We start from the raw sequence: 12,055 nt of genomic DNA, 5'->3' as shown, positions 1-12,055 counted from the left end.
CCTATATATACGATTCCTTAACTTCGTGGCGAGATCTTCAAATTAACTTTGCTCGTGGATATTAACGGATTATACGACGGTTATTATAGTGGAACAAATACGGCGCGGAGGTGAAACAGTATACGTGTATACATTAGAAAGAATTCTCGCCATTAGATAACGGTGCCACGAATTTTTAATCATTTAAAGCTATCAAATGTATACGTTAGATGAGAAGCCGTCATCATTATGCGGCTTCTCACGACGCCTTAACAGTAAATTTTTTAAAAATACAGTTCATTTTGCAACATACCCATTTAGCGCTACAATAAAAACCAGGGTTGGGAAAGTTACTCTATAAAAGTATCTAGTTACAGTTACAAGTTACCAGTTCTGAAAAGTAACACGTTACAGTTACAGTTTAAAAGTAACGATTTAAAAAGTAACGAATCGTTACTTTGCAGTTACTTTCTTGCAATGAAAATAAAAATATCAAATTTGCATTTGAATTGTAAAGCGCCGATGAAGGTGTTCATGCATCAATGTAACGCAAGGCCTAACGCAATCTGTGGAGGTTTAAAAAATATATAAAGTAACTGTTAAATTAGTTACTAGTTATCGAAAAAATATAACTGAGTTAAGTTGCAGTTACAGACGGAAGGAAAGTAACGAAGTTAAGTTAGAGTTACCAAAAAATAAAAGTAACTGTAACCGTAACTTCGTTACAAGTAACGAGTTACTTCCCAACCCTGATAAAAACTACGGGCAAGAACGAAAGTTCGTTCGTTAGGAATTCGCCGAGCAGCACGAAATTTGATTTCAGATGACGGAAGCTGACGACGACGGGGAGCTGTAACGGAGAGCAAACGTTGGCGGAGAATCAGCGTCCTTGATGGTCGACGTCGATACCCTCGCCGAAACGGATCATCGGCGTTCGCATGCCACAAGAAATATATTATTGTCCCGCGAGCGTGTAGTTAAGCGAGTATCGTTCGCACGAGGCGGTTTGCCCATCCATTAATCGGCGATATCTTCTGATCTATAAGTAGCAATTTGTCCCCGCGCACTCAGCCGGTTCAAGGGAGCCAGGGTGAGCGATATGAATTATCGGGGAGGACATCGCGCTGCTCAACTTCGTACTTCACAGCTGGGTAGGAGAGTCGGATGCTTGTAACGATGACACGGGTCTTGGACGGACTTCTTCCAAAAATAAGGCACCCTACCTGAGGGAGTGGCAGCCAGATTCGCCTTCAACTTGCGGGCTTGGTCAATTTATCGACTTGTTTTTTTTCCCCTGCCGTCTGGAAAGTGCTTCGCGAGTGAAAGGGATGGAATTTGTTTTGGGACAGCCGCGGCGTCATTATCTTCCTACATCCTCGTCGTACTGCGCTCTCGGGACGTGGCTTGAGGCGCGTCTTGCTGCAATTCGCAAAAAGTATGAAACAGTTAATTTTTCGAACGAACGAGGACGCCTAAGCAGGCCCGAGCAAGATGTAGACGGGCCAATAATTTTTAATATGAGAATTCGTATACCGTTTTTCCACCTGTCCTGTGCGCCGGTTTCTTTTCGGACACAACACAGGATCGGTTAGATGGAATATTGTCGTCAACAAATTCACGAATTTAAATAGACGAGCGATCTCTAATTAATTTTTCAACGCTACGTTCAACATTCAGTACAATAATCTCACTCTCCGTACCGTAAAGAACTTATCGCGAAAAATATTACCTCAGGATTCGAACCTGGGACCTCCCTCAATCCGTGACGAGCGTCAACTGAGGCTGCGATAATATTCTCCGCAATACGTTTTTGTAACTTCTGATTAGGCGAGTTCAATGCGGCATAATTAGTTGCATACTGAACCCCCTGATCTTGCAAGTCAAGCAACTGCATAGAGCGGGAGTTCAATTAATTGTGCATTGAATCGCAATTCATTGGATCTGATGTGCCGCCAATGTTTCGGATCACATTTGCCTACGGGGGAGACGTCGCTAGGGCCGGTGTTCATAGTCGATTCTTATTTCAAAATCATCTTAAGTGTTGTCTCAAGACGCTAAATACGGCTCTGTGATTGGTTGAAAACACATTAAGAGTATACTTAGGATAATCTTAAATATAAGAACGGGCTAAGAATGGCGTAGACGCGAGTTCAAAGTATTTCTTTTTCTTCCTCGTGCTTTTCCTGGCACTAGAGAGCTGTAAACAGTGCGCGAAGGCGAACGCCCGATGATCGACGGTGACGAGGAGGCGTTTGCCAGGAGAACAAAGGCCCCGGGGGTCCGGGGGAGTCGGACGGGTATTCAAATTCGAGCGTAGCGGTCCCCGGTTAATTGCATTACCGCGCGCCTCTGTATAGGTGTGCTCCGAACGCACGCACAACGTTCGATTTTCTCGTCTCGATTCGACGCGCGGACTCGCGCCGCCGCCTCGAGCGTGATTAGCAGGCCGGATTATAAAGGTGAGACGCGGCGCTTAAAGGCTATTCTACAATTGCGTAAACGTGGTTGTTAGCGGTTGTACTGTGTTGTAAAACACAGTTTTAAACTAGCACTTCCGATTGTAAAGCCTGTTGTAAAAGATGGCTGAACTTGATCTTCCACGACTACAACGATATAGGACGTAAAAGCTAACTAATCATTCATTTCAATTACGACGTATCTCACTCTATTGTATATTACTTTGATGTACAACACTTACTACTACTTCTACTCCTACAACCCTACAACTACGTTTACGCAATTGTAGAATGGCCTTAAATGTTGCGCCGAGTTCAATGCCACCTCTACCGAAACGACGAGACGGAGAAGCGGGCGGAGGGAGAGCGAGAGAGAGAGAGAGAGAGTTAATACTGTAGAAATATAAATTTTATGTGTCAGACCCACGCGAGAGGAAAGAAGAAAAAAAAAAAGGAAATATATGAATCGGAATCCGTAATCGTCGGTCGTTAATGGACGGGTTGAGGCGTCATCGATGCAGAGTCGACTTAGTCGGGATTCAAATGACCTCCCCCATCTCATCTCGTTCTTCCTCTCTCTCTCTCTTCCTAATTCAAGTCCATAATTATATGTCGTAAGGTAATCGCTGTATCGTCAGTATAGTGTACCTCGCGATTAAGGGCTGCACCGATAAATCAACGGATAGATTGCCCGTCAACCTGGCGGTCCAAGCGGTCGCTCGGGCGGGGTCTCTCCGCGGGATCCCTGCCTTCGAGGAAGAAAAAAAAAAGAAAAGAAAGATAAACGCGTTTTATGAATTCATAGCTGTTTATTTCTTCGGAGTGGACACACTCGTATTATTATCGATTAACGTCAAGGCGAAATAGGTTCTTTCGCGCGCGCGTTCCACACGTCGCCTGATGCTGCAAATGGGAAAGGCCCGTGTTCCGTTTCCCTTTCTTTTCGGGGGAAGACAACGGGACGAAAGCGAGAGTTGTTGCGAAAAAGAGGCGCCGCCGTTGCTTATCGCCGCGGGTTCGAGGGGCAATTATTATCCGTAATAATCGGCCATTAGCGCATCCCGCGGCAGAAGCGCGAGCCCGGCTATCTCGTGGCGTTTTGTTCGCGGTCGATCGCTACACAGGAACGCAATTAACACGCGGAGAACAGATCGACCCTCGCGACGATAGAGACGACCCCTCTTCCTTCTCTCTTTCGCCGGTCGCGGGCATCGCGACGGGGATTCGTGCGCTTTATTCCGCGCACACACTCGCGAGACGTGTCTCTCTGACACGCATTAAAGTCACGAAACGGCTTCTGGAGGCGAATGTGAGTCAAACGGGTTTCCGAAGACGAAGATGAGGAGCGCGACCGTGGCGGGTGCGAAACGTCGCGTAAATCACCGTGAAAGAACAAACAGGCGCTCGGGGCGTTACGAAACAGACGGCGGTTTGGCAACAGTTAGACAATTCGTGCTAATAAAATCACAAGTGAGTCGAATTAGCGATCCGCGTTTCCCCGGGCCGGGCATTGCACAATCTCGGAATCAGCTCTCGACGATTCCGCAAATAATAATAACAATCTTATCGGGTGTACGATAGATGAACGAGGCACAAGTGGTTGGCCGCAAAAGAATTTTCTGAGAACGAATGCAAAACTTTTCGCTAACCGTGGCTGATCATGATTTGCTAAAAATATTTTGCTGCCGTAACTATACATTTCTAAAGCACAGCAACCGCGGTTCGCACGTAATACAAGAGGCACAGTAGCAAAATATTGGCTATCGCAGCTAAATATTAGCTGTCCATATTTTACAACTGAAATTTAGTTACCACACGCAGCTCTTAGCTACGGGTAGCTACATTTTTTCCCCGCGTACGAACGCCGCTACACGAAGGCGATTTCGAGATCGAGGGGGCGAAAAGGGAAAAGAACTTTTCTTTTTCCTCTTCGCCACGCGCGCCTCACACTCGCGATCTGGTTGTTCCGACCTCGCCGGACTCCCGCCCGACGTTTCTCGTTTGGGCTCGGCGCGGATCACGAAACGACGCGGCGAGTCAAGTTCCGCCGATGGTTCCCCTGCGCGTCGCCCAGACATCCAGGCACTCCAGCGTGGAGAAAATGTCACGGAGACGTCGAAAGTGGCTAATCCGTTCGCCGTTGATCGACACGCCTTCGCCGTGGATCCTCGAAGGGTCTTAACGTAGAATCAAGGCCACGCGCACCGGTCCCAGGCCGCTTTTACGGCCGCTGGTTGAGTGACCTCTGCGCCCATCCCAGGGAACAGTCGGAGATTTCGACGCCGCTGGCCCACTCTTGCTTCTCTTGCTTCCTCTCGCTTTGCTCTCTTTTCTATTTTGTCTTTCCCTTACAAGTCTCTTACAAGACGAGATGAAAAACGAACGGCAGAGTGTATCGATTTGCGCGATGTGCGTCTAAGCAGCGAATAATCGCAAATATTGAATTATCGAATCAAGAGAGAAAATTATTAATAGACAAAGGAAAATTATCGCCAGTGCAATCCTGAGAGAAATACGCGAATAATCCAATTACTGTTAATTCGTATTGTTTTCGCGGCAACAAAATAGAGGCCGGGTATCGAGCGTTTGCTAGACCATAATTAATCTCTGCTCAAACTCCTGTCTCCCCCTCTCGTCTTTATAAGGTGTAATAGGACTCGCGAGATCGCCGGCGAAAATGCCGCCTGCAATTTTGCCGGCCGTTCGTTACTATCTATTTTCTACATGATAAATTGGCCAAGTAGTTACCCCGCGAATAGCGGGGCATTTTACACGACGCTCAGGCATTTATGCGACGCGTTACTCCGAGGAGCTCGGTCCTCGCGCCGCGTTCCCATTGTGTACGCCCGACGAGCGTTTGTCCCGAGATAATTATGCGATTTATCTCTCCTTTTGTCCCACCCCGTCTTCCCCGAAGGATGACAATGTCGCGCGATTCACCATTCGCCGTGCACGCGACGTATCGTTCGGCGAATGAGTAATGCGGCCGGGCCGGGTGATTTATATCTTCCCGTGTACACCGAGGAGGACGAGGGCGGGAGAGCCGGCCGCGTCGCCGGCGAGGTCGGATTTCCTCGTTGCAGAAAGCCTGCCCGCGAGATTAAACGCGATACTGACCCTGACGAGACTCGCATTCGCGACGAGAGCAACGAGACAAGTGCTCGTAATGCTCGTGGCTCTTCCCTAATGATAGGCTCTTGTCGCGACGACGGCGCTTCGGGCACGCGCGCCGCGATTACGGGCCTTGATAAACGGGTGAGTTTATCACCGCGGAGTGGAAAAAGCGCATCTCTCACGGCTGTCGGCGAGGGCGACGGGGCGCCTTTCGGCGGCTGCTCTCGCGAATGCAAAAACAGTCGCTCCGCAATTAATATTAAAATGAGAATGAGAGAACGCAATTCGCGAGTCTCTCGCATCGCTAATGCATTTTTATCACGGTGCACCTTTAGAAGGACGTCGCGCGGATTCCGCGGCATTAATGGAAAGGTCAATAGAATTTTTTTCTCAGCGGCGAGAGGAGAGATTCGACAGGAATTCGGCGCCAGTCGAGTTTCCATGGCACCGTCGACTCCGATTTCAGTTCCTCCCTCAGGATCGCGTCTCCAGCTCCAATATCTTCTCTCGGATACCTACGTCTATTGATCCGCGAGCCTCGTTTTAAGAGAAGAACGGATCGAGACGCAAATTTTGTAATACGTACCGATCAGCCGCGAGTAATCAAACGCAGGATTGCACGCTTCGGCAGGACTTCCTTTACGTAACTTGATAAAGGAGGCGAGGCACAATTTTCGCGATGATCCTCAGGAGGACACCTGTCGTTCGCAGAGTCGTCATCGGCCTACGATCTGTCTGTCAAGAACAGATCTCGAAGATAGACGCCGGGTATAAAAGAAGCAGCGTCTTCCAATTCGTGTCGTATTCGCGGGGTACATTAAACAGCGTCCTCAGCCACTTCGATATCCACTGTAAATTGGCACTTGTGACTATTTGCGAGAGTAATTATCATTCGTTCGTTTAAATGATTTAATTTAAATTTTCGTATAATTCACTTTTTATTATATTAATAGGAATTTTGTCAAATTAAATGTTAATCTTTATATAAAATTAACAGGCTTGGGAAAGTTACTTTATAAACGTATCTAGTTACAGTTTTTTCGCTAAAAATGTACCTAGTTAACGCGTTACAGTTACAGTCATTAAAAAGTTAACGAATCGTTACTTTGCAGTTACTTTCTTGCAATAAGAATAAAAATATTAAATCTGCATTTAAATTGTAAAGCGTCGATAAAGGCATTTATGCGCAAATGCAAGACCTAATGCAATGTGTGGAGGTTTAAAATACATATAAAGTAACTATTAATGTAACTGAGTTGAGTTACAGTTACAGATGGAGAGAAAATAACGATGTTAAAGCTACCAAAAAAAGTAACTGTAACTTCGTTCGAGTTACTTCCCAACCCTGAAAATTAGCATATTCTGTTGTTATATAATAAATTTTCGCGTAACACAATTACGTTAAATTACACATTTAACAATTGCCAAATCTTTTCCTAGTGTTTACCTTTGCTTATCTCGTCTCGAGAACGAGGCAGCATCAGTCAATGGCTAATTACGCGAAGCTCGCTGTCATCATTGCTGTTATCATCGGCGTCGTTTGCGGAGAGGAGTCCAGCGAGCTCGAGGATGACGACAGGAACATTCTCGGGTTGAATCTTCCGTACGGCCGAGGTCTGGTAAGTGTCCGTCCGAATCTCAATCCAAATGGCAATCAAGAGGCGCTTAAACTTGACTAATAACGTGTCGCAATTGTCATATTTCGAAATTGTATTGAACGCTTCGGCAAAATGAGATACGAGGATTAATTTACACGTCAATTCGGACTCGGAACGCCACTTAAGCGGTCGACACAGTTCGAGAGGGAAATAGCGGTGGTGTAATATCATGTGCTATTAAATAGATTCATTGGGCGAATATTTATGTACATAAGAAATGTGTTTATTCCCTTCACAGGATAGCGAATTGCAGCTGGCCAGACTGATGCTGGTGGCTCCGCGTTTCTGTCATCCTAAACGCAACTCCGAGCTCATAAATTCGCTGTTGGGTCTACCGAAAAATATGCACAATGCTGGGAAATGAGAGTGACCTCACTTGTACAAGAAGGTACATCACATGTACAACAATATAGAAATAAACATCTCGTAGCTTATCCGCCAAAGAATATATATTAGAACGGAGCATTTAGAAACTTAAGTAAGATTTGTCAGTAATGTTGCCAGAAACATGGACCGTCTACAGGATGAATCGATACGAATAAATGTAGGAACTAATATACATTTCCTATTTTATTACATTTTTCCGTTACATAATTCCTTGTACTATTTTCCTCTCACGTTCTTTTTACCATCGTAAAGTGCAAACTAAATTACAGACATTAACCGTGTTAATTACAGACGCTGCGGTTTTCATTTTTACAACAGATATTTCTATTATTCTACCCCATATTATTCCATTGGATTATAACTCCAACTTTGCAGAGCAAGCCGGAGTTTCAGGTTTGCGATATCTTGATCGTCGTTTTATGATTAACGTCGATTAACTTAAGAGGAGATAAGAGAAAGGTTTAAAGTATTACGAGATTAATTGTAATCCACACACATTTCGACAGTAGTAAACTGATACATAAATACACGTACCTATCATTTTATACTACGCAATCATATACGACAAAATACAAAGAGCAATCGCAAACATCTCCAGTTTAGAAAAATGAAATACTGTACCTTAATTACACATATACAAACATTTTCCACGTTCTCTGTTCTTCTACAACAGAAATAAAAAGAATATGCATATCGTATGGATGACACACTCCTTTTTATATAAAGAGGCGTAGCACAATACGTAGGCCATTTGAAAAGTTCTCGCAACGAAATAGAAAAACAGCTTGTATCTTTATAATTACTTTTCATAATCTCTCTTTACAATGCTACAAAGTCATCGTCTCATTACGAACTCTGATTCGTCAAGTGATGTCAAATACCCGTCGCTTTTATTTCTTCGTCCGACGAAAGTCTCTTCCCAGCAAGGAATTCTTCCAATTGTGGGAATAAGAAGGAGTTTGACTAAGTCAGGCGAGTAAAAAGAATAATAAAAAAATCACACCTTAATCCGAATACTTAATCACAGTGGCATCTCGAGTTTGTTCATTTTTTAAAAATCACACAGATACGTTCACTGAAAAATCTATAAAAAAAATTAATCTATTTGATGGGATAAAGTATGACTTTATTGTGTATTCATAGAAATATTGGTAGTTTCCATTTAATGTGTGCGAGTTATTGTACTCCATTTCGAGAACTTTTCAAAAGACCCACGTGTGTATTTTATACAAATCTATGTAAATAAAAAGTTCACTGTTACAATTCACAGAGTGCAAAAGTCTCGCTTTCAACTAGAATTTCAAGTAAAAGCCACCACCAACCGCCGGCGCTCTGCCACCCTCCGTTAAGCCCATGTGGAAACCGGAGTTACTCAAATCGGCGTCGTCACCGTCACCCAATTGTTTGTACTCTCTGCCGCCGCTCGGTGGCTTCGGGGACGCGTTCGTGGTTCTGATTCCTTGCTCCGACTTGGCGGGCCACGCGGGGAACATTTGCGGGTCGATTGGCAAAGGCGCTTCAGTAAAGTAGCCATGATTCAGGGCGTCTTCGGCGGTTACACGTTGACGAGGATCGTACGTGAAAAATCTGAAAGAGAAAAATCACACTTGTAATAAAACACATTTAAATATTAAATGCTTCCGCAAATTGTTCTCTAAACGGTATAACTTACTTGTTCAGCATCTCGATACCTAAATCGGACAACAATAAGCTAAATCTTTGTCTGAGATTATTTACAGGATAATGCGCGAACGAAATCTTTTGTACTATGGGTAACTTGGCGTATCCTGGCCAGATCCTTTCGCTCGGTGTACCCAGCTCCTTAAATATTTTATTCAATTGATCTATATCAGATTTTCCCGGGAAGAGTGGTTTCATCCTTAAAAGCTCGGCGAAAATGCACCTAAGGAGAGATTATCATAAATATCGTGGTTTATGTACTCTAAAATTGTATATTTAATATCCATTGTCGCCATTAATTTAAAAAGATCGTATCAAACGACCTTCCAATAAGCATATGTACTTACCCTACGGACCACATGTCTATAGGCGTACTATATATTCCTGCATACTCTTTATCACACAGAAGTAATTCAGGAGCTCTATACCATCGTGTTACGACGATCGGCGTGTACTGCCTCAAGGGAGAGCCATATTCTCGAGTCAAGCCAAAATCGCAGACTTTCAAAATGCCTCTGTGACTTAACAGCAAATTGGACGTCTTTAGGTCGCGATGCAGTATCCAATTATCGCGTAAATGCGCGACTGCGCATAACAATTGCTGCATAAGACATTTAACTTCTCCTGTAATAAAAGGAAATACCATGATTATTCCTTACGTTCCTTACGTTCGCATATTCTTCTAAGGATGATGAAGGATTATATGAATATATAAATTATATAAATTATATATACCTATTATATAAATTTACGACTTGAGTGCAACAGCAGAGCGTCAAGTTTAATATACGTAATCCATGACATATACAATTATTCTATATTCATAAATCTTTCACCTAGATTATCATATATTATTTTCAATCAAATTGTTTTTTACTTTTCAATTTCTGCTGTTACTACACTCAACTCCTCGACCAGTTTCCTACATTCTTTAACAGAATAATACCAGGTATAAAAACTTGTTTCTTCTGCTTCATGGTTTCTATGAGGGATTTCAGATCGTGCTCCATGTAATCCATGACAAGGAATATCTTATCCATGTTGCTGCCGACGACTATCTCTCGCACGGTAACAATATTGGAATGCTGCACTTTCAATAATGTATTGATCTCCCTCAGGCTTGTAATCGGAAGCCTTCCTTCTCCTTCTCCATTTTCAATCGTTTCAACGCGACTATCTCATCCGTGCGTTTGTCGCGCGCTCTGTACACAACTCCATATGTACCTTCTTCAATTCGATTTAGACACTGAAATTCCTCGACGCTTTTACAACCTAACAAATAACAGTGTCTAAAATTTAAATTAAAAATAAAGTTAATAAGGCAAAAATAAGAAAATAGATTAAAGGTATAAAAGCAAATTTGAATTAATCAGATTGGAGATTATTTACGATAAAAATTCAAGTCTGATTAACTCGTGTAGTTGGCATGCCTTTATACCTTCAATTTTCTTTTTGAATTTCTTTTACAAATATTTCTTGCTGCACCTTGAATAGCCGGCAGATATGGCGGTAACTCCGGTTTCTCCTCTTTCACGGTTTTCGTAGCATTGTTAGAATCAACGTGTCCCGGAGAGTCTCCATCCGAACGATCGGATTTGGCCAGTCGATCGACAGACAGCGGACTTGGATTGTTATATTCCGTACCGTCGTTGGAGTCGCCAGCGGAACCTTTAATCGATTCGTTAGACTCGTCGTCGTCGTCGTCGCTGCTAGATTCCGAAGAGTCGGACGAGTGTCGCTCCGACGACCGCTCGTGCGGACTTCTCTCCCCTTCGGACGAGTGTCTCGACTCGTCCTCGAAATGAGCAGGACTGATGCTTTCATCCGACAGCTCTGCTATCGAAGGATCCGGGTTGTTGTCCGGGCTCACGGGTCATTTCTCGCCTCTCTTCATTCTCCTCGCCTCCAACTCCATCCTGGACACCTCCTTCCGCCTGGCCGTTTCTCTGTCGGCCTCCAACAGCCTTTCTCTCCTAAGTTCCTGTTCCGACATCTCTTTTGAATCTTTAATCTGTATTGAGATCTCCGTCTGCACATCCATCTCACTAACCTCGTCGGTTACGATCTCCATCGCCTCCCGCAGCTGTTTGTCCCGGTGCCCCTTCCCGCGCCCCATCTTCTCTTGGTCCCTCTCGCGAACTCTTTCGTGCTTGTGAGATCTCTTGCGACGCTTCTCGGACCGTTCCATCAGCTCGCTCTCCGAGAGCCGCTCGTCCACGATCGCCCGCGTGTGCCTCCGCTCCTCCATGCGAATCTCGCGACGCTCCCTACCGTCGTCCACGGTACGCACTTCACGACGCTCCCGAAGGTCCTCCGTCCGTACTTCTCGCCGGTCGCGTGGCTCGTGCATCTCTCGCGGCTCCTCGAATCGCACTTCGTGTCGGGACGACTCGATCTTGTAGTTCCGAGTGTCGCGCGGATCCTCCCGTCTCTCCCTTCTCTTGTCCAATAATCTGAAACATATTTGCTTCTAACAAGAATTTTAAGAGAAGCGACGCATTGACAAACGGTCATTAATATTTCGTAAAGCAGAAATTCGGTGAGAAATTTCCAAGATACAAGAGACAAGTTATACCTTTCCCTCAAATCTTCTAGGACACGGTCTCCCGTACTTCTGTCCTTGCGATCGTGCCTGGAGGACTCCCGAGAGGACTCCCTGTCTCTAGAATGGCCCTCCATCCTGTCTAGTCGCTCCATCCTCTCGCGGTTCCTCTCGGAGCCCTCCAAACGCTCGGATCTTTCCGCAGGTTCCCCACTGCGAAGTGCGATGCCTATGCTTGT

At 44.7% G+C, this 12,055-nt stretch overlaps 2 protein-coding genes across 3 annotated transcripts; one reads left to right on the top strand and one right to left on the bottom strand.

Annotated features, from left to right (window-relative positions):
- The first annotated feature begins 6,154 nt into the window (after nucleotides 1–6,154).
- Nucleotides 6,155–7,766, top strand: LOC105566960 (protein PDF-like). 2 transcript variants are annotated; one of them, XM_012021419.1, is made up of 3 exons: nucleotides 6,155–6,400; nucleotides 6,990–7,168; nucleotides 7,446–7,766. In XM_012021419.1, exons 1-3 carry the CDS (start codon nucleotides 6,229–6,231, stop codon nucleotides 7,569–7,571), a joined length of 477 nt encoding a protein of 158 aa, XP_011876809.1. In that variant the 5' UTR covers nucleotides 6,155–6,228; the 3' UTR covers nucleotides 7,572–7,766. The 2 variants fall into 2 exon arrangements, with proteins under 2 accessions (XP_011876809.1, XP_011876808.1); XM_012021418.1 differs by having other exon boundaries at nucleotides 6,167–6,430.
- Nucleotides 7,767–8,611: 845 nt separating this feature from the next.
- Nucleotides 8,612–12,046, bottom strand: LOC105566961 (cyclin-dependent kinase 11B-like). The gene is given in 8 exon segments (XM_012021421.1): nucleotides 8,612–9,181; nucleotides 9,267–9,497; nucleotides 9,622–9,898; nucleotides 10,221–10,406; nucleotides 10,409–10,546; nucleotides 10,760–11,255; nucleotides 11,325–11,727; nucleotides 11,850–12,046. Coding segments are annotated over 8 exon segments (2,148 nt in total). The 5' UTR covers nucleotides 11,972–12,046; the 3' UTR covers nucleotides 8,612–8,886.
- Nucleotides 12,047–12,055: the final 9 nt, after the last annotated feature.

The sequence above is a fragment of the Vollenhovia emeryi genome, unplaced genomic scaffold, assembly GCF_000949405.1.
Source record: "Vollenhovia emeryi isolate VEMERY1.0 unplaced genomic scaffold, V.emery_V1.0 DF939141.1, whole genome shotgun sequence".
NCBI classification, from domain to species: Eukaryota; Metazoa; Arthropoda; class Insecta; order Hymenoptera; family Formicidae; genus Vollenhovia; species Vollenhovia emeryi.
This window is presented reverse-complemented; position numbering and strand designations above follow the sequence as displayed.

Bases quoted from the DNA above. Each gene is read 5' to 3' on its own strand.
- LOC105566960 (XM_012021418.1), top strand. From the start codon at position 6,229: ATGATCCTCAGGAGGACACCTGTCGTTCGCAGAGTCGTCATCGGCCTA. The intron at 6,431-6,989 runs GTAATTATCATT...ATCTTTTCCTAG, and splicing joins ACTTGTGACTATTTGCGAGA to TGTTTACCTTTGCTTATCTC. The intron at 7,169-7,445 runs GTAAGTGTCCGT...TTCCCTTCACAG, and splicing joins TTCCGTACGGCCGAGGTCTG to GATAGCGAATTGCAGCTGGC.